The 23,822-nt window shown below is 34.8% G+C and overlaps 1 protein-coding gene across 5 annotated transcripts in view; it reads right to left on the bottom strand.

Annotated features, from left to right (window-relative positions):
* Positions 1–23,822, bottom strand: part of CNKSR2 (connector enhancer of kinase suppressor of Ras 2) — a 242,166-nt gene that overhangs the window by 195,644 nt on the left and 22,700 nt on the right. For all 5 annotated transcript variants that reach the window (XM_074360056.1, XM_074360057.1, XM_074360058.1 and 2 more), the window contains exon 2: positions 384–547. In XM_074360056.1, coding sequence (XP_074216157.1) covers positions 384–547 — 164 coding nt within the window. The remainder of the gene's footprint in view (positions 1–383; positions 548–23,822) is intronic.

Here is a 23,822-nt window from a genome sequence, read left to right as displayed (position 1 = left end):
AACAAAACTTTTAGAAGGAAATGAATGTCATAACTGATCGTATACAGTTGTATATCCCAAATGTTGCTGTGAAAACTCCCTTGGTGAGCTCTAACTTAGTTTTTCAAGTAGCTAGATTAAAATGTCACCAATGGAGATAATAAGCCTCTTTAATTTGTAATGTGGCACTGCATAACACATCAAGTTCAATGGAGGAAAATAACACATCCAGTTGTTTGAGAATTAGGGGATTCTTTTTGCTTGCATTTAAATTATGTTTTTAAAGGGGGTGGAGAGAAGGAGAAGAAGAAACAAAAAAAAATTTTTAAGGAAAAATGATTTTAAAAGTCAAGAAAAAAAAAATAAACTGGCAAAGTTTCCCTCCACACGTCTTATGTCCTTACCAGTGCACACAGGAGGTCAACTGCTTCCAAGATCAGTTCCTGATGGCCAATGCGGCTGACCCCCAGATCTTCTAGCTCCTGATGCGTGATGCGCAGTAGCTGGTCCCCACTGATCTTCTCCCTCTCAAAGTTCTTAATATATTGCTGCAAGCAGTCATCAAGACCTGCAAAAGAAAAATATGGAAGGTCAGAATGAAAAAACAGTTGAAGCAAACAAATTTTTAGAAATAAAAAAACAAGTATTAATTTCTACGAAGTCACAAGTTAAGTCCATTTCAACTCTGGACTAGTTCTATCACCCACCTTTTCTCAACCTTTATATGGGCTGCAGTGGGAGAAAAAAATCACTTCCTCATATCCCCAACTGTTAAGTTCCTATTCAAATTTTCCTCAGCAATTACTGGAAATCTTTCTCTCTCTTCTCAGCAGTTCTCTCTGTTGCCTGTTTCACGAAGTATGCTAATGGGCAGGTTCCCCTACTTCCAAACTTATTTGCACCCCACTCCTTCTTTCCTCTTTAACCTCACTGCACAGAGAGAGGTATCATTCCTGCTATACAAGGCTAATCTTTCCCAATGAACCTAAATAATTATAAGTAAAATTTATAACTACCACCTACAAATTTCCTACCTATTGTTCTTAAGAAAACATAACAGAAAATAAATGTTGATCTGTATTGTAAACCATACAAATTTACCATGAAAAAAAATGTGCTTTTGTCAACTGAAATATTAAACACACTATACACTACTTTTATAACACCACGCCTTAAAAAAATCAAAAGGAAGTCTCAAGTCATTTCTATGACATGTCTCTGACTTTTTCCGTAAGTTATACTGCTTTCTGCCATCTGCAGGGAAAGGAATGAACATAACCATAGCTCTAGAAAGAGGTTTCAAAAATAATGAAACATTTACAAAATGATGATAACATTTGAGAGATATTCTAAGGATGTATAAATTTTCAGTAAAGCAATGATATTACAGAAGATGGAGTAAAATAAATAAATGAATCCACTATAATACAGAAGTAGAAGTATAATATGCAAATTGTATTTAACGTTCAAAATGTTAAAAACCCACTTAAAACTGATGTTAGAGAATAACTCTATCCCCACTCCAGACAGTTTTACTTTATATCATTTTATACACAATATATGCGCTCTTATCTAAAAACAGAATACTCTGTGATGTTTACAGCAAAAAATAAAAATGTAAATGTAAATTCACTAGTTAGACTTCTATGCCACTCACTATCCACTATGAAGAACAAAGATTGACCTATGAAGGTTTGTGAGGACCTAGGTCCCACTTCTGCAAAATAAAGTTAGGAAATTAAACATGCATCAGTCCAATATCCTTTTGCTTACTCATATACATGAATGATAATTCAAGGCAGAAGATCTTACTTTTAATCTCGTTTTCAGCCCCCTCATTACACTGACACTACTTTTTTCTAAGATATCCAATGACCGGTAACACCAGATTTAACTGCCCCATTTCCAATCTCATTCTTCCTAAGCAATTTCTCTATTTCTACTAGCATTTTTCCTAGCCTTAGAGCCATCTTTGATGACTCCTCAATTTAATCTCTTATCCTGTAAGTGAGAAACAATTTATTCATTCAAAATAGCTCTTGCTCTGTCCTTTCATACTCATGCTGTACAGCCTTCCCTGATTCCTGGTTGCTGTCCTGGCAGCACTCTATCCAGTCTATCACTGTCAGATCTCTAAAAACACTCGTTGATCATCAAGCCATTACCTGATTCAAAAATTTCAATGATTCCTCCTACCAAAAGGTTAAAACTCAAAGATCTTTAAAAACTTTTTAACTTCTAAAACTTTCTTTTGGTCCTGGATACGAAGCATTAGTTAGAGTTCAGGTATTAATTGCAACATCTACTAAAGACAAAAACAAGCATTTTATCTATAATATAAACAGCTAGAATGCTCATATAACCATGTTTTTCTTCTATCTGTAGGATAGTATACAATGATAAATGACTAAGCAGAAAATAACTCACATTTAAGATCTTGTGGTACTTCCTAAATCGTCTAAAAAAGATAAATAATTCAGTAGCATTTCAGCACTAAGTGAATTTTACTGTATTCTAATTACTGGAAAATTGACCAGCCTATGTCAACATATAAGCTACTTAACAGATATGTAGAATATTTAGTAAATCAAATTGCTGAAGTATTCTAGAAAAACGAGATTTTGCTCTAGAATCTATGTAGTTAAAATTGGCTTAACAATTCTTATATAGTTCAGGATGATATAGCCACGTAAATTCTCGACTTAACTCAGAGGTGAGCTGGCCATCACTCTTACTTAATAAGTGTATTCACTCTTTGCTCTGCTTTTTACTGTATTCAACTTTATATTTTGTTCAACCAAAAACTAAGAAAAGGTTTTCTTCAGAAGCATTTATGCCATTAGATAATTCTAAATTCCAACAAAATTTAGGCAATATCTACTTTAACAAATGGGAAAAAAATATGAACAAGCATAACAAACTGTGGGGTATCCATACCATGGAATAATACCCAGCAATTAAAAAGGAAATACTGATACAGACAACTTGGATGACTCTCAAAGGTATGATGCCGAATGAAAATGGCCAATCTGGAAGAGGTTACTGGCTGATTTCATTTATATTATATACTTAAAAAGACAACACTAGCAGCAGAAAACAGGTCAGCAGTTGCCAGAGATTGGGAATATGAAGAGGCTGTGACTTTAGGAGCAGGATGGAGTTTTTTTGTGGTGATGAAACTGTTTTGTGTCTCGTCTGCAGTGTTGGTAACATAAATCTATACACGTATTAAAACTCATACAATCATAATGCCCCAAAAGTCAATTTTACTCTTGCTAATTTAAAAAATAAAAATTTTTAAAAATGCAAATGAATTACAGGCCATATAACATTTGGAAAAGACTATAAAAACTAAAATTTTAGTTGAAAAAATTTTCCTTCTGATACCATTTTATCGTAATGTTTTACACAAAAGACCCAGACCAGGGAATAATGCTTCCAGCGACCCATTCAGCAATTACTTAAGTACCTACGAACTTTGGGGCAATATGCATTCATGCATTTAACTACCGTTGAAAAGACTCCTTTACCCTGCTAACTGGCAGGGCTGATAGGCTATAAACAGAATTCTCTGAGAAGCCAAGTATGATGCAGGGTGTGCAGACTGATGCAGTGATATCAATCAGAGCCTGTGGTCTCTGGAAGACTTCTTAGAAGGTCAAGCCCCACTATAATGATCATCACCATTTCTACTCCTCTCCTCATACCTAATTATTTGTCTAAAAACTTAATGCTATCTTTAAGACAGAGCCTGGAAAAAAAATCTTGACTGAGTGACTAGGTGGTAAGATGTCAATTGTTACATTTTACAAAACAATTCACCCTTCCTACAATCGGTTTCTGGTTCTTCATCTTAAACCAGAGTAGGTTTTAAATGCCAGGCAACTTTAAAAGGAATCTCAAAGAAATATCTGCTTTAAAACTCCCCTCTCCTAGAAAACAACCAAAAGAAAGTAAAAGGAAGAAAACTTTGTCAGCACTGAAACTAGAAGAGTGCCAACCACATAACAGATAGACTAAATATGTAATGTTAAAAAATAAAAAGGTACTAGAAGAAAATTGGGTTTTGTATGAAAGCAAAGCCAAAAACAGGAAAGAATAAGAGAGAGATTTGAGTACATAAAAATTAAGTTTTTGTTACGATATATCAAAGCAGAACATTCACAGAAAAGTACTTAAACTATATTCAGTGATATACGACATCAAGACCAATGAATGAGGGCAAAGTAATTCACAGATACATTATGAAGTTGCTTAAAACTGCTCAATTTTAAAATACTGATATATGGTAATCTGAGATAGGAGCCTAAAAATGCAATAGCACATTAACAAAACAATGTTTGAATGGTTTCATAATTTTGTAATTTTTAACATTTTTGATGCAGAACATGATAAGTCAGCTGGACAAGCAGTTTTCCTCAAAGTGATTTTCAGAACAGATTCCAAATAAACTTATAAATGCTCTTTAAGTAAAGATGAAATAAACTCTATATATTATACACTTATTCTGCACTTCGATATTTAAATTTTTTAAACAAAGCCTGAAATGATTTTAATGACAATAAACAAAGACTGCTTGCTATTATCATGGAGCTTCAAGCTATTACATACTAATGTTTTAGCTAAAACTGAAGCTGTTTTTCTCTTTGCAAGTCTTCAAAGTCCTTAACAAAGAATATTTTACTAACAGAAAAACAATTTTTAATATGAATCACAGAGCGACACAACATAAGGGATTAGTTGTAAACCTAGGGATTAGTGATGTCTTTAATTATACAGCTTACTAGATAATCATTTGTTGTTTGTTTTATTTAAGGAAGCTTAAGGATATCTAAGCCTTTCACCTTTTATTCTGGCATTCTCAAAGACCTCCAAATTCAGGCTCCAAACTATCTTTCAAAAGTATCTCTCATACATTCATATATCCTACACTGCAGCCAAATTGAACAACTCAGCTGTTTCCTTAATATGATTGCAGTTACCCAAAATGTGCTTTTCTACATATTTAGTTGTTGAAATCCTGTCAGGTCTTGGTCATCAAGAATCAGATGGATCTCTCTTCTCTTTTTATCTCTGGATTTTACACTTCTGGTACTTATTACCCATGCCTTTCTAATAATCTGTGTTAGTGTCTTGTCACCCCAAAGATTATAGAGCTCTGAAGGGTAGATCACTAACTCCTCCACACAGCACTGAGCACAGTGGGCACCTGATACATATTCAATCATGCCTTCACTGAATAGTTACTGAGTTGATTACTATGTACTTAGGCACTGGAAATTAATGCCAAGCAAAAACTGACATGGTCATTGACTTTAGGAACTTCATAGTATAATATTGAAGACAATCATTAATCATTTAATTGCCAAAACAGATGTGTAAATACAAGCTGTGATAACTATTACAAAGGAAAAAATACATCATGCTGTGAAAAACCAAAATGGAGACTTACCTATGCTGAGGAGGAAGTCAGGAATAACTTACTTGAGGAATCAATTACTGTACTATGATCTATAAGCTTAAAAATTGTCAACTAGGCAAACAGGAGGAAAAGAGGGAACAATGCAGGCAAAAGAAAGAACATATGCAAAGACCCTATGCTATGAAAGGAACACACTGTACATTCAAAAAACTGGAAGAGGTTTGTGTGGTTAAAATGCAGAGATGACAAAGAGAACTGAGCAGCATGGGATTAAAGAGGTGGGCCAGGGTGAGAGGATGCAGGGTCTTGTAGGCCATATTGAGAATCCTCACCGTGATTCTAAGAGCAATGAGAAGATACTGAAGGGTTTGAAATAGGTAGCATTAAAAGTATTTTGTGAACATTACTCCAGCTGGAGTATGGTAAATCAATTGGAAGCTGCCAAGAGGGAGGCAGGTTGTGTCACATTTGAAGTAATCTAAGTATGAAATACTAGTAATTTGCCCTAAGATGATGGCAGAAAAGGAAGAGAAGAGACAGATTGGAAAGAAGATAAAATGTGCTGGACTTGGTGCTGGATTGAATGTATGAGGCAGAGGAGGCCATGAGAAGGAAGGTTATGCCTATCTTTCTGGATTACAAAAATGGTGACATTATTCACAGACAATGGAAACACCAAAAGAGAAGCAGTTGAGGGTAGCTAGTTCTTTTTCTGACATGTTGGGATTCCAGTTCCTTTGAGGCAGCCAGGTAGCAATGCTGAGCAGTCAGTAAGAAATAAAGGTCTGCTCTGAAGACATATATTTGAAAGTCATTGGTGTATAGGTAGAAAATTGAAGCCACAAGTGTTATTGGGACTGACTAGGGAAAATGAGCAGTGTGAAAAGAAGATTTAGAACTGAACGTTAAGAAACTCCAAAATGTAAAGGCTTGGTAGAGGAAAACTTGCAAAGAAAACTGAGGAAGTACAGCCAGAGAGGAATGAAAAAAGAACGAGAAAAGGGTGGTGTCATGAAAGCCAATAGGGGAGGGGGGAGGAAACTGTTTCAATACTAGCAGTACAGGACTGTGGTAAAAGAAAAGTCTGGGTCAGATGGCGAGATTCAAAGCCAACTCTGAATTTGACAATTAGGAGATTATCAGTGACTTTAACCAGAGTATCATAATGGTAGAAACAGAAACCAGATAGAGCATGGAATTGAGGGGTGAGAAAGTAGAGGCCTTGCATGCAGAATATTCCTTTACGAGATGATATGGTGTTGGTGATAGAGCGTGGATAGGGAGTTACCACAGTGGATCAAAGGCACTATTGTTATACCAATTTCAGACATTAAAGAACTAAAGGATATATGGTAAAAGTAACTAAAGGTGAATAATGTCACCATTTATCTATTTGAGAGATTAGGTAACTCCCTAAATGTACACAGTAACTGACTGGCAAAAGCAAGGATTAAAACCTAGTCCCTGAGGATTCTGAAGTCCAATCTGCTTTGACTACATCAGATCATTTCAAGACTGAAAAAAATAGATCTCAAAAATAAAGTGGATTTATATGCTCGCAAAAAGAAGGGGGTAAATGGAGCTAGACAGAAACATGTAGTTATTAAAATGAAGAAGGGGTAACATAGGACAGTGGCTAATAAAATCGTACTCTTCGAAACCTACGTGGAAAAATTACTTAAAACTACCAAGAAGTGAATTCCATTCAAGTATACTCTGATGAATCAAACACAGTGTAAGGTACCTGGCTGGCATTCAATCTGAAGCTGCATTCAAATAAGTGAAAGGAGAAACACTGTGAAGTTTTTAGATGTCACTGAAACCAACACACTGGCTGGAGAACTCTTCCTTATGTTCTTCAATGCCATCCTTCAGTCACCCTCCTTCTACAAACAAGCAGTGGCTCTACAACAAACAGTATACCAGCTCTTTTCACAAGGATTCCCAAGAAAACCAAATAAAATAGAAAAAGGAATGTTGATTTTCTTCTGAGCCTGTTCTCATTTACCCTGTCCTAATTTCTTTTAGAAAATGCTAAGCTAGCAATAGTTTTCCATTATTTCTAAATGGAAGAGTTGATGCTGATTAACAGTAATACCTTCCATTTATTTTTTTTTGTGCTGTGTGCCAAGCATAGTTCTAAGTACTTCACAAATATTTTCTCATTTAATCCGTAGAACAATCTTATGAATTACATATCATTATCTTCATTTTACAGATAAGAAAATTGAGATTTAGAGACCATGCCCTAGATCCCACAGCTTAATAATAAATAGTAAGGCAAGGTCTAAAACCAAGTCCATCTGACTCCAAATCCCTACCTTTATAGCGTGTGCTAAATTAGAAGGAATTGGGATTGTCCCCAAAGTGATCATCTGTACCATACCAAAAAGACATTATGCCAAAAATATTTTTCCATTTTCCATTTAAAACTTTAAACACATTGTTTTAAAATCCATTTATTTAAATTACACTTTGTATCAAAAGCTGTTTAAATATGTTATTTACACACATACATGCACACACAACTCAGCAGGATAACACAAATTGAAAGTAGATGAGAAAAAAATGACTGAGGGAAAATACAATTAGCCATGAAATAGGAGCCAGAAATAATGGTAATACAAAAAATTCATACCAATGAAGAATATTAGACTTACTAAAGTGAGGAGGTAGAACATTGGCTATAAATTGTCTAGAAGCTCATAGAGAGGAAACAGAATTAGGTACACAGTTAAAAACATTAATTAGATAAAACCAAGTCAATTTCTCAGAGAAGTCCATCTAATCCTAACAATAAAGCCAGAAAAAAGATTTCTCATTGGAAGAAATCCTTGTGTGGTGTAATGAACTTACAACTTCAAGGACACTATGAACAAGAGTGAAAAGGCAATCCACAGAATGTGAGAAAATATTTGCATGATTGACTGCCTTCAATCAATGTCTCCAATACACACCAACTACAGGTTCCAACTGGTCTTTTACAGCAATGTTGAAATATTTTTCCCCCTAAATTATGTTATATTGTATACCAAGTAGTAACTAGTTATCATGAAGACAGAAAAATAATTATATTTACTGGCTAAGTTGAATCATCTTTGGAAAATTGATAGTTTGTCACCAAATGCCTAAAATGTTTTGGGAATACATATTATATACTCATTTAATATAATGATAATTTAAAATGAAACACTCCTACTGTCAGATTTATCTTGAAAAGCATATTTACAGAATTAGACTAACAAAGTACAAGTCACAGGCAACAAAAGAAAAAAAAGATGAATTGGACTTCATCAAAATTAAAAACTTTTGTCCATCAAAGGACATTATAAACAAGAGTGAAAAGGCAACCCACAGAATGGGAGAAAATATTTGCAAATCATAATCTGACAAGGGATTAATATCCAGAATATATAAAGAACTCCCCTGTAACTCAACAACAAAAAAAACCCCTTGATTTTTAAAATGTCAAAGGGCTTAATTAAAAACAGATTCCTCCAAAGAAGATATATAGATGCCCAAAAAGCACATGAAAAGCTGCTCAACATCACTAATCACTAGGGAAATGTAAATCAAAATCACAATGAGATACCCTTACACCTATTAGGATGCCAATGATCCAAACAAACAAACAAACAAACAAAAAACAGAAAATAACAATTGTTGGCAAGGATGTGGCTAAACTGGAACCCCTGAACACCATTAGAGGGAATGTAAAATGGTATAACCACTTTAGAAAATGGTTATAGCATAGTAGTTACTTAAAAAATGAAAAATAGAACTACCATATGATCCAGCAATTCCACTTCTGAATATATACCCAAAAGAACTGAAAGCAAGGTCTCAAAAAGATACCTGTAAACCCATGTCCATAGTAGCATTATTTGCAATAGCCAAAGGTGAAAGCTCCTCAAGTGTCTATCAACAGACAAATGGACAAACAACATGTGATATATATATTGATACACACACACAATGGAGTATCATTCAGTCTTAAAAAGGAGGGAAATTCTGTCACATGCTGTAACATGGATGAAATCTGAGGACATTATTCTAAGTGAAATAAATCAGTCACAAAAGAACACTGTATGATTCCACTTTTATGAGGTACCTAGAGTAGTGGAATTCATAAGGACAGAAAACAGAATGGTGGTTGCCAGGGGCTAAGAGAGGGAGAATGGGGAGCTGGTGTCTAATAGGTACAGAGTTTCAGTTCTGCAAGTTGAGGAGCTCTGTGGATAGATGGTAATGATGCTAGCACAACAATGTGAATGTATACATCACTGAACTGTACACTTAAAAATTGTTAAGATAGTAAATTTGATGTCATGTGTATTTTATAATTTAAAAAAATTGAATGGTAAAAACGATAAATTTTATGTTATGTATATTTTACCACAATAAAAAAAGTACAGGTTAACTAACAGATTAATCTTAGCCTAAATGTGCTACTTTCAAATTTTAATTAGACTTAAGCATTTGGGGAGGTATATGGGTTTATGAAAGCCACACCTATAAGTTACTAATATCTGATTACTAATGCTATGTCCTCGTGTAATCAAATTTCTCTAACACAATTTTCCTTTTTATTGACTACAAAGAAACAATCAAAGACAATGATTAACTAAATTCAGTGAATCTTACACGAAACTCATCAACATGATATCTCAACCAAGCTAATTCATCAGGAACAAATAATTTGCCTAATCACAATGGGACTTAATATAGCTGCCATCTTTTTTACTATTTTCATCTAATGTCTAAACAATATTGTTAAGTGTGAAGACATGCCAAAAAGTTTCAGCAATGTGTGAATTTTGAATTTTATAAAAAATTGTACATTAGGTATACCAAGAGGGGAAAAGAACTTTGTATCCAACTGCCATCCAGATAAATTTCGAAGTAACAGTAGCAGAAAGGATGGATCAGTCATCTTTGAGTGCTGGGGGAGATTTCCTTCTCCAGGGATGACATGCCCATAGGCAGAAGGGAGCTGTTTTGGAGGGGAAACGTGGTGTTGATGTGGGGACAACTCTGAGTCATGTCATCGAAAAGGGTAAAACTTGTTGATCCAACTTTATTTCAGGTGTTATATCTAGTCTCAGCTTACCTCAGCCCCAGGCTTTGCTTAATACTCTTGGTTTCTTTGGATTTAAATTAGCTGCCTAAATCAATAACTACTCCTTATACTTCCACCATAGCACAGACCTCTACGCAACTAGCTTGCTGACAAACTAGCCTGCTGAGCTAGGAATCTCTCCCTTCCTGTCCCCAGTATCAGGATCCCTCCCAGGTGCTTTTTCAATCCCTGATACCAACTTCCATTTATTCATTCAACAGATACTTATCAAATGCCTAGTTATGATCTAGGCATTATTCTAGGGAGTATGAATAAAAGGTAAGCAGAAAGAGACATGGTCCCTTCCTTCATGGAGCTAACAGTTTACTGGGAAAGAATCACATTAAAGAATTACACAAGAAATCCTGGTAAGTAAATCAAAGGGAAAGAAAGGCATCTTTGCATTCTGCTCCAAAAGCCTGTAATAGGGGGATATGATCAAATCCAAGAGCTCAAAGGTAGGTTTTCTGGGAGAAGTATGGCAAGAACTCAGCCTGGATGAATATGAGTCAATTAGACAAAAAGGGAGGTAAGAGCACTGGACTCTGGAAACAACAAAGACCCAGGGTTGGAGACAGGAAGAATGTGAGGCACTGAAAGAAGGCCAGCATGACTAAAGGTTGTGTTCAGACCTGAGTTCGCAAACGCTCTCTGGCTTCAACGTGTAGCACAGTGACTTGTGGCCAGTTTGCCTTTTGCCAAAGGATCATCTATGGCAGGAACTTGTCCTCCTGCTCAGTACCTTCACTTCGATGGTTACTCCTGCCACGTGAGTTGAAGCATATAGCTTTCCCACACATACCATTTCTTTGCTATTTTATTCCTCCACGCTATCTACACACACAAACACACCACCACCCACCCACCTCTTACTCTCCTCCAGGTAAGGGAAGGTAAAGAAAAGACCTACAAGTAGAACCTATTCCATGTTATTTATAACTATACCCGATGTCTTCTGAATAACAACTCAAAATCAACAGAAAAAATGTGATAAGATGTAGAAAAATCTTTTAAAAATGGTGATTTTTAGAAAAATAGTATGGTAATAGGGAGGTAAAAAAACTACCTTTAGTAGTTACAGCTGATCATTTTAATTCAGACATACGCAACTAATTGAAATAACTTCCACAGAAGAAAACTCTAGCATAAAAGTAACCGCAGAAATAAAGAGTACTATCCACTAGTAAACTTAATCTCAACACATCTCCTATGATCTTTCCCTAATACAAAACAAATCTTACTCAGCATTCCAAATTCACTGTTTGGAGCCTCCTCCATTGTTAAACACACACACACACACACACACACACACACACACACACATTTCTCCACAATAAATGAGTGACAGCATTATTAACTATTCAATAATTTCACAGAGTCAAGAAAAAAGGAACTTTTGGTGTTTTAAAATTGTTACGACTCTAAAACAGGTTCTAAAGTATTAGGCTCAATTTATTTTTCAGTCAACATTAACTTTCCATCTAATGTTTATATCACTTAGTTTTATTGAATATTAAAATTAACATAAAGCTATGAATTTTGGTCTTTTAACAAAAAGTTAAAATGTATTCATAAGGATTTATTTTCAAGATAAAAAGAATCCTACATTTATCCCACAGTCACTCCTGGGTTGTCTAATAGAAACATAAGTACTGATACTGAATTTTATGTTTTCCTTCATGTATTAGAATCAATATATAATATACAATTATATTAAAAGCCAAATAATTTTTATTACCTATGATGCAAATTTTACTTTGCCTAGGAAAACAGGCTGTTTGGAGGGGCTGGCTTTCTCCCCTAAAATTCCTAAGACCTCCTTAAAATACTTCTAACAATTATAACCCAAAACAATGTCAGTTTTCCATTGCTTCTCATACTTCTTGTGCATACAAAAGGTTTGGGGATCTGATCAAACTGTAGATTCTGATTCAGTTGGCCTGAGGTGGGGCCTGACATCTTGTGTTTCTAACAAGCTCCCAAGTAACGAATGGTCATTACTACAGCAAAACTTGTTAGAGGCAAAAAGAGATGACATTTTTCAACAACTGATGAGGTCATTATCAAATAGGACAATAATGACGACTGGTAATACACAGAAATAGACACAAGTAGGCTTATGTTTTGTTGCCAAATCATGTCTTTTACAGGCTTACCAGGCCCAATTAGGAAATATATTTATAGTGACACTCAAGGATCAACAAATATTTGCCTTAAATTTATAAACCACAAAAGAACAAATTTTTCATACTGTAAGCTAGTCAAATTTTTTAACCGAGTGGAAAGAAAAAAGACTAGTACAAACTAATTGCTTATTTGAATAAATCTCTAATTGCCTGTTTAAAGGATAGGTATTTAGAAAACTTCGTAATTTTCCAAAACATGAAGTCTATAGAGAAACTCACCAGCCTAAACGAGCAGAATTAGTCTCATCCTTCACAATATTACCATCAATTACAAATGAGTGCTGTGGGAAGTTCTTCAAAAAAAGGGGAAAAAAAAATCACAAACAATACAAAGTCATGTTCTTTATCATTAAGCATTTCTAAAAGAGCTCCTAAAATATGAGAATCTTCTAGTATTTCTCCTAATTCCTGTCTGCTCAATAAAATTCTCCTTTATTATGATAGTATTCTATTGTAATCACCACCAGTTAGGGAAGTGGGGTTCCTCCTTTCGACGATCGAACTGGAAAAGGGTGTCAGGGAGCACTGCTTTCCTTTTGTTCCATCCAGATGTCAAATTCCTACCCGTGGACTAGAATTAGAAATACCAGAAAATAAGAAAGGAAGGAGGAAAAAGTTCTAAAGAGATGCCTATGAGAGGAGAGAGGGAGGACATCAGAGATTTGGCTAAATACTGTGTCAAAGAAACAATTTGACAGACTTGCTCTTTTTTTTTTTTAAATCTTGCCCTCACTCCTTACCACAGAGACAACATCGCTTCTCTAGTCACAAATTAACCTCCATCACATCTGTTTCTTAGCTGATTGCAAGTGCTTGCCAGGAATTTAAGAATTAACTTTTAGATGACATTTGCAAAGTTCCAAGTCAGATTTAATCCTAGATTCATATGGCTGGCGACCCAACAGTTAATGGAGCTTAATGTTCTTGTGATCCTTCTGATTAAATTACTGCTCAAAAGCCTAGTTTCATAGACAGCAGTTTGTAAGAAGAGAAAGATGCATGGACATCATCTTCACTCAGTTCTCAGAATTTAAAAGCTGTCTAACATGAAATGTAACTGAAGATCACTAGATACTGATGTCATACGAGAACACAATTTTTAAAAAATTACCTCCACAAAACACAAAGACTAAAGAATCAGCTCTTCCAGGGAAAGGAGACTAAGGAAGAAGGGGAGAAAAAAGAATGTGAGGGTTGGGGGAGGTTAGGGCAAGGGCAAAGACCCAACACATGTAATGACTTTATATTATGCAAAGCCCTACCCAAAAACTTCTGAGCTTGGTCCAACAAAAGTGTATTCACTCACTCTCCTATGAGACTTCAGTCACTGCCTGAAAGCAGCTGTGCAAACAATCTTTTAGCAAGCTTTTATTTCAATTGAATCCCAAATCTCTCCACTGGTTAATTTCAATAAAAAGACCCTGAGGGATGCAAGATTTGCATACACATAAATATACTACTATTGACTGCAGCACAGGCCTATACTCAAGACAGCTGTAAATCAACCTGGGAAAGAAACCCAGGGCTTAGGAAGAATCATCTTGAGCAGGCACAAACTAAGCTATTTCCTAAACTGTCTTGCAAATGCTATAAATACAAAAAGTAAAACAAGCTACAGAAATACTGGTAGACATTTCTAAATGTATATTAAAAAGATTAATATTATCTTTCTATTTTAATTTTATAGCTGAGTCAAAACTGCTCCTTTTCCAAAGGCAATAAATAGTTCACTACTCATAACTTGACAGTAGGCTATGGAATTCAAGGTATTTTTCCAGAAATGGAAAAAATTTTGAAGCAACCTAGGGTGAATATGAATTTTTCACTTCAAGAAAGAAAATATGAATTATGCTAAAATATGTAACAATGTGAGAAAAGCTACAATTACTTTTTATTGTCAGCAGCCTCCCAGGAAACATGTTCTCTTTGGTTATAGTATCACAGATTAAAAGTCATTTAGGAAGAGTGTGATTCATTCAATAATGATAAAGGCAACATTAAATTCCTGTTGAAGTTTTAGATATTTCTAGTTATGAACAAAGCACTCTAATCCTGACCTCACAGTGCTATTAATCCAAAAAAAGGTATAAAATTCAAAACAAAACCTTGCATTTCTATTCAAAACTGAGTCATGTCAAGAACTGATTTCATTATTTTTCATGGCAATCTCAAACCTTGTCAAAAAGGAGGAGAAAAACAACCAAATTACTTCTGCTTGACTAAGAGGGGCATGCAGTTGGTGACAATCTTGTAAGTACACAACAATAGGAAAAAAAAAAAAAAAAAGAAACTTAAAGATGATTTTTTTTAAAGCCTACCATAAAAAACAGAACAGAACTAATCTGGAGAAACTGGTGATGTCTGGAAGAAAGCGTGGCCCAGTAGCCCACTTGCTGTACTATGGCATCTTTTCTTCAACACATACAGGGTAGTCCAGCCTCAAGGTTAACTAATTCAACCTTGAGCAGCTAATGAATATCCTTACTAGGGGAATTTCTTCTGGAATAAGATTTATTTCTTTATCCCTTATTTCTAACTTTTAATAATTTTTTAGAGTACAACCTTAACTACAGGTTTACATTTGCTTCAAAATATCTTATAGCTCTTAGATTTATTTCAGAAATAATAAAGTTCTAATACATGTCCCACAATTAAAAGCATTGGCAGACTCTGTCAAATGGGAAAAGAAGAGCTAGTAAAGCCAGAAAATCAAAAGTGTTACACTGAGGAGCAAAACCAATGAAACTTTTCAATTTATGGTTCTTATACATGTGAACAAAAAATACTGCAAACCGTACCAGTAAACAAAGAATGCTGAAGCCATCAAGTCATCAGCCGCTGCCACTACCCGCTAGTGAAGACAAGCCTGCAGCCCAGCTTCTGCAGCCACTCACAATGGTGCCCTCTGAGGGGACTCAGAATAAGAAAGGACAGGATACTGGTCCTAGATAGCTAGATGGTCGTCAAAGGAATCAATTCAATGAGCCCAAATGTTTGCTCCCTCCCATACATAGAGAAGTGCTAAATTCTTTAACCTGAGATGTCTGATCTTCAGTTAACAAGTAATCTTTTAATGTTCCAACTACCTGGTCTTTGTTGTAAAGCTCCTAGCTCCTCCCCTACCTCTTCGGAGCAGTCCCTTAGAGCGATCTGAGAGGCTGTCATCCTGGGATTAGTCCTCAGAATTGTACACCGAATAAAACATAACTCTCAACTTTTAGGTTGTACATTTATTTCAATCGACATACATTTTGATCATTAAGACAAGAAAAAGGGAAGGATAACACAGACCACACTTAACATTTTGTTTTATAAACAGGCCTTACATTAACAACAGGATTAATATTCCTTGCATATGTGGAACACCCGAAGAAGACTGCACACTTGGACTTCTAATCACTATAAACTGAAGAGAGACAAGAACCTAAATCTCCTACTCCCACCTCTGCTGGTCTTGAAAGGAAAGAATGAAAGGAAAGATTAGAGACAATGGAATACCCTCTGGCCCATCTGGGAGTGGTCCAAGGGTTTCCCTTCTCCACTTCTTCATTCTCAGAGGCTCGCTTTATGCATTTTCAGAGGAATACAAAAAAAGTTTTCAGGAAATATCTACATAATAATGGGGGCAGATGCCTTAATGGTTCAACAATTAAAATGTTAATGGTATCATCAGTACATCAATAAATAAACTGAAATCAACCCAAAACAGAATTAACTTTTTACTGCTAAAATTATATTTTTATTATAAAATATGAAAGCAAGTTACTTGACAAACTAAGTTACTAAGTGAAAATATGTAAAAATCATCCTCCACATAAATTTGTTTCCTAGAAGATAGAAAGCTAAATCCTTAAGCCTCAGAGACCACGAATGATCATTTCCTTAAACTAACTTTTCTAAACCAATCGTTAGGATTTGTAAAAATATGGGACATTTATTTTTTAATTACAAAATTTAATTATAAATTAATGGTTAATATATCAATTAACGAGACCTTATTAAATGTAAAGACACGTTTAGAACAATTCAGAATCATGATCAACTATAAAACTTAAACTTAAGAACCATTCCCATTAAGGTCAAGAAATATTCAACATCGAACAGTGGCTTAGTCAACACAAAAAGGTAAGAAAAAGTAGGAGTTACGGATATTAAGAGAAAAAACTATCAACATATGCATAATACGATTGCTTAGAATATTCAAGAAAATCAACTGAAAAACTATTAGACTAAGCAGGTTTATTAAAGTGCTCTAAAACAAGAGCAGTATACAATAACTTCCCTATACACAACAAAGACAATTAGAAAATGTAATGAAAAAAATTCCATTCACAATAGGAACAAAAACAACAAACTACCTAGGGAAAAAAAGCTAACAAAAATGTAGAAGACACTTTTTTTTTTAATCTATCAAATTTCACTGAAGGATATAAAAGGAGATCCAAGTAAATAAAGGACACACACATTTCTGGATGAGAAGACCCAATAGTGGATGGATATTAATTTTCCCCTAGTTAACCTATAAATTCTATGTCATCTCAGTCAAAATCTTAATGTTTTTTTTTTTGTAAGACTTGACAAGTTGAACCTATATTTCATATGAAAAGAAAAATAAGCAATAACCAAGAAATATCTGAAAGAGGATAACATGGTTGCTGGTAGGGGGAGGACTTGCCATTCAGATAGCAAACATTCTATAAAGCAACACTAATTCAAAACTGCGCTAAAATAAATAGATAAATAAACCAAAAAAGAACCCAGAGACTTTAACTTTATATATTGTACTTAAATTTTTTTTCTCATATTGAAAAGCTTAATCAAGGTTTAAAAAAATGAATTACTGGAAAAAAATACAGGACAAGATTTAAGAATAGTGGAATGGAAAAGGTCCTCCTAAGCAAGATACAACACCAAGTAGCCATAGATGGGGGAAAAAAAGTGACAGATAAGGCTACATTAAAGTTTAAATGTTTTCCTGAAAAAAAGATACTTAGGGTACTTTTTCAAACTACTGACATGAACCTTAGCTTCAGATAAAAATCTCATTTTTTTCCCTTTCTCCCTTTACTCCTTTTAAGATGCTAGGCTTTAGCAAGCCACTGTTTCTTATAGAAGTGTGCTGCATTTCTTGCAGATAGACCCAGAATCAGTCTTTCTTTTCCTTTCAAAGCAAATTCTATGAAAGGTTAGTGATTAAATGTGCCGATTCTTTCAACTGATTAGGCTATTCTTGCAATCTAGTTTATGTACCTATTGCTGCATGTTTCTATTTATGAATATAGAAGGTGCAATGGAAAACCCTATGTGGAATAATATGTTACATAATGCTATTTTCTGGAAGTAGTTTTTAAAAATGTACCAGTTTACTCTTTGTACTGACATGTGGTTTAAGTGAAGTACACAGCAACTGTATAAACAATGGAAACTCATATACTGGAGTCAATATAATAACCCTCATTTAGGATTAAGATTATACATTTAACCCCAGACACTTAGTAAGACCAGCTGTGGGACTACCTGCCATTTTTGTATTTCCAGAATTTAGCTCACAGACGGTATTTAGTACATGTTTACATAATAAATATCCTTTGCTTTATTTTAAAACTCAACATAGATTTAAAGTTAGTTTTGTGAGGTTTCTTTCAATTTTGAGAGATATTCTCCTTTCAAAACCTTTATGTAGTGAACAATCACTAGTTAACTCATTTCTCTCTATAGCTGAACTTTACACTCATCAGCCATAGTCACAAGTAGAATTTAACATACTTTCCTTGTCTCATTATCACGGAATCTGAGTTGCCACTGATATTTTATGGAGTTAGATAACCATACTAAAGTTCATGTAAAAAAACTAAGGGCAGAATTGCTAACGTACATCAACATATCATGGTCATCGGGAGAGAGTCTATTCTTAAATAATACCAGTATGAAGCCATAGTTTTAGCAGTGATGTTTTTAAAAGGAGAATACATATACTGGGTGATTAGACAGAATATAGGAGAAGTTATTTCCCCTATGCCTGTCACTTGTGAATGATCATATCTGCAAAATGAGGGAAGAAATGTGACATTTTAAAAGGAAAATTTTCTACTGTATGGAAATTTTCTTTAAAAATGTAGACCGAGATTAAAATCTTGGGTTTTTCTAGTACTTTTGTAGTTTCACTTTTTACATTTAGATCTCAACCATTTGGAGGATATCTTGTGTATGGTAGGAGGTATGGATCTAATTTTACCTTTATCATATAGTAAATTTTGGTATGTGCTGGGGTCTAGCTCTGGGCTTTCTAATCTACACCACTCATATACTTGCCTATCCATGGGCTGGCACCATGCTGTTTTTATTATAGAGGCTTTATAATGTTTTAATATCTAGTAAAGCTAATCCCACCTTACTGTTTTTCTTTTCCCATGTTTCCCGGCTCTTCTTTTTTTATACAGTTTTAGGTTTGATAATTGATATACTCAATCATGAACTAAAAGATTCAACAGATTAATTTAAGAATTATGCCCTAAACATAATTAGGATGGTAAAAATTAAATTATGTCAAATAAATATGAAAATTTCACTGTCTACTATTTTAGCATGATCTTTTAACATAACTATTTAAGAGCTAACTAAATGTCAGCTATTTTCATGCACTGGAATACTAAAAAATGTATTTTTATTTGTAAGATGTAGTATCAGATACATGCTCATTTGCCATTAAAATTTCAGATTAGTTGCTAGACTAGAAATGGAAAAAATCATAAACATAAATTTTCTTTAAAAATATTAACTCTATTAGGCATCATCATAAATCCAAATATAGCCTTTGGCATAAGGATTTACATTACTTAAACCGAATATGAACCTAAACTAAATCATTCTAAAATATTAATGATTTACTCTAATTTTCTCAATTTTATTGGATAAGCAAAACCAGGAATTTTATGTAGTTTCCTTTAACTTGCTATAGGCTTCAATTCCATGTCCTTACTTACCCAAGGACACCACATAGAGTTGTGTAGGTTGTGCACTGCAAACTTGCACAACCATATAGGATAGTAAAAGGCTACACAAGTCAAAGTGGCAGCCCTGTTTTTGCCCTTTTTGCTATCAGAGTAGAAAAACATTTCTTAAAAATAAGCAAGGTGTCCAAGAATTCAATTCAACTCAATTCTGACACTATCTACCCAGAGATAGCATCAGATTCCACATGTAAAGGGCTCAAGTCCCATAAGACTCCCCTCCAATTCAGAGGCTAATCGCAAGCCCAGGTTGTTACCTGTGCTTCTGACCCACCAGTTACAAACTGGAGGTTCCAACAATCTCCTCCAACTCAGGATGCCAACTGCAAGTCCAGATTGTTACTGAAAATGAGCAGGACCCTGCTGGACCCTCCCAGGTACAAAAGCCCCTCTGTGTTTCCTGTTTCTTGTTTGTAGAAAAAGGCCTTAGTCTTCTAGGCACTCCAAGAGTTCCAAAGAGCACACTCAAGCAATTATTAATTAGGGAAGTGAGGGTATGCAGAAACAAAGGAAAAGCAGTCAAGCAAGAAAAGAAATAATAGCTTAAACAACAGTTCAGCAATAAAACAGTCCTAGTTCCTAAGACCCCCCTCCGCCCCGGTAGAAGATGATGACTGCATGACGACTACAAGCACACAGACTCCAGATTGGTTGGAATGAGAAGGCTGATGATTATAAGATTCCCAAAACATCACCTTGTTACCTCGCCATCAACCCATCAGAAGAAAGTCACACACCCTGCTACCCTCACCCCACAAGGCTTTAAAAATCCTTCCCTGAAAGCGGTCAAGGAGTTCAGGTTTTTAAGCATGAGCTGCCCATTCTCCTTGCTTAGCATTCTGTAATAAACACTGCACTTCACCACAACCTCTTGTCAGTAGACTGACTTCACTGCGTGGTGGGCAAGTGGATCCAAGTTTGGTTCATTAACATTACCTCTGCTCCTGATCAACTGGCTATGAATCAACGGTTCCCACAACCCCCTCCTTAAGCTCCATTAATTTGCTAGAAAAGCTCACAGAACTCAGAAATATTTCACCTACCAGATTACCAGTTTGTTATAAAAGAACATAACTCAGGAACAGGCAGATGGCAGATGCTTAGGGCAGGGTATGGGGAAGGGCGAGGAACTTCCAAGTTCCCTCTGAGTAGGCCACTCTCCTCAACTCTCCATGTGTTCACCACCTGGATGCTCTCTGAACCCTGTCCTCTTGGGGGTTTATGGGAGCTTCACTACACAGGCACTATTGATTAAATCACTGGTCACTGATGATTGAACTCAATCTCAAAGCCCTCTCTCCTTCCCAGGGGTTCGGAGGTAGGACTGAAGATTCCAACCCTCTAACCACATGACTGGCTCCACTGGCAAGGAGCCCACATCCTTAGGTGCAGTCCAAAAGTCACCTCATTAACATAACAAAACACCTTTATTGCTTCTTAAGAAGTTCCAAGGATTTTAGGAGCTCTGGGTCAGAAACTGAGGAAGGGGAAATATGTATTTCTTATTATGTATCATACTCCCTGAACCCACAAGTGATATTTGTTTGGCTTTGATAAAGGCCAAAATGAATCATCTCTGAGCCGGATCTTAGTACAGTTCATATTACCAGCATTTTGGTTAAGCGTTTGTAGAGTTAGATAAATATCAAGAAATATGAACATATATTATTTCCAATTTAAAAACCCTCTATTTTTGACCACATAATACAAAAAGTGAAAAGGTTGCTGCCTACACGTACAAATTTCAGCTACTGGACTAGCCTTTCAGTGGGCTATACAACCTTCTCACTTTTTCTTTAATCATTTCTTAACCCAGTTTTCTAAGCTCATTCATTCTAATACTATTAGTATCGCTAACATCCTGGCTTACAATAGAACTCCTAATTTAACAAATCACTGCTCAGAAAAGATACATCTTTGCCAAAAGGAACAAGCTTGAACAATGCATAGCTGTGGCTTAAAATCCAAGGTGTTAATAAGAGGGACTAAAAGAGTTTAAAACTGTATTTGCATACTTCTACTACTGCAAAACACTTGTAAAGAACTAAGGAAAAAAGGAGTGACTAAAACATATAAAAGTTTTTAAATGTTCTTTCACTCACTCTTCTCATTCATAATGAATCTTCCAAATTTAGGCAAGTTTGCTCAAAAATATTAGGAAAATTTATTCATATAAAATGGTATTTCCTGTATGTATTTTGATTTGGTTTTTCATTCAGGCAACAACCTTTGTACTTTTAGTTAACAGAAAAGCTTTCAAAATGTTTAATTTATACAAACAGATAAAAAGAAAGTCTCTGCTCCTGAAATTAAATAAAATACATCTTTCTTAGGTCTTAAAAGGGAGGAAGAAAAGAAAAACTTCCTGCCCTGCCCCTAAATTTACATGTGAGATACAAGTCAAAGAGTAGTAGTTATCTTAGATCAGGTTTTATTAGTTGGGCTGATTTTATTTATTAGCTCATTCACAAATATTTACTATATGGGTGTGCCAGATACAACTCTTAAAGTCTTCTGAAACTCAGACACTGCTAAGTCTGAATAAAATACTATATATAACCAAATGAAAACATGTGGAATTCTACATTTCAGAAGTATGATATTTTTTAATGGTTAGAACAGGATTATTCAAGAACATTAAGGCATGAGTTGCATAATCAGAAATTTTTGTATGAATAGGCCATGTTGAGTTGAATGGTCCATTCTTAGCAAAGAGTCTTGATTCTCACTCAAGTGTAAATTAAGTGCTTATGGAATCTTTGTCTATTTTCATCTTTTCAGTAATCTTTTCTTTTTCTCCAGTTTCATTATGTAACTTCAGTAAAATTAAATTAGAATGGCTTAAAAAATACCTCATTATTTACATTCAGTGTCAATTATAGTAATTAACTATTTGCAGACTAGTGTTATGGCACCTGGTGATAACAAGAGTAACTTTTGTCCAGTTCCTACTATGATTTTTGCATACAGTATCACCCCCTGACTACAACCCTCTTTAATGGGTGATGTTAGTAGTTTTTATTTAGAGCCAATGTTTATTTAGAACTTACTAAGTATTAATGACTGAGGTTTGTCTTTTGCATAGATTACTTCATTTAAATCTCAGTTTTCTTTAAGGTAGGTGTTATTTCCGCACTTTAAAAAGGAGGAAGAGTTTATTATGTGCCCAAATCCATACAACCAATAAGCAGCAAAACTAGAATTTAAATCTTGGTATATTTAGCTTCAAAGTCCACATTTTCCCCACTGTAATACAGTGACCACTGGAGCAGACTGCTGGAGGTGGTTAGTTATACATGGTGATGGTGGACACGCCTGACAGGAGTTTAAATTAATGTGATCAAATAGTATAAATAATTCTGACAAAACTTAAAATTAGAATGGGGACATTCTGATCACCTAAGGAAAAGAATAACTGAACTATCAAAAAGGTTTTTATGTTATACCCCAATGTTTATAAGCAACTTTTAAAAATAGCTAATTATGTAGCAACACGTTATATTTTACTATTAAAAAACTAAGCAATCCACATACAAATAAAAATATTACCCAACCATACAGAATTAGCTCTGATATAATTACTAAATTATGTGTGTCAGGTATGACTACAAAGAGAGAGAGAAAATTGTCTCTAAAACAAATTTCCTTTCATTTGAAGGATATACATACAATTAATTTTCATGTAAAAAATATAAGGGATAACTTGAGGATGTACATTCAAAAAGAAAGAAGCCATTCGATTAAAGGTTTCGTTTGTTTTTATAAGGTACTTATTTTAGTCATACTGACACTGAAAACGATATTAGTAAAATACCCTAAAGTGGTATTTATGCTTTAAGGTTGTTTATTTGAGTAGGTGGAGGTAGGCAGTTTCTGGTTCCAAATTTTATTGGTATTTATGAGGGCAATCAACCAAGTTTTCTAGTATTGTATTACTGTTCCACATAATTGCATAAATACTTAAGATATACATATAAATTAGAAGTTAAGCAAATATCTAGGTTAAATTAACAGCTGTACATATACGACAGACAGATAAGGAAAAACATTAAGGGTCATATTCCAGTGTTTTCGGGTTGTTGAGACAGGTTAACACACTAAAAAAA

This window comes from Camelus bactrianus, chromosome X, assembly GCF_048773025.1.
Source record: "Camelus bactrianus isolate YW-2024 breed Bactrian camel chromosome X, ASM4877302v1, whole genome shotgun sequence".
NCBI classification, from domain to species: Eukaryota; Metazoa; Chordata; class Mammalia; order Artiodactyla; family Camelidae; genus Camelus; species Camelus bactrianus.
The sequence above is the reverse complement of the archived record's forward strand: the minus strand, read 5'-3'. Positions and strand labels throughout refer to the sequence as shown.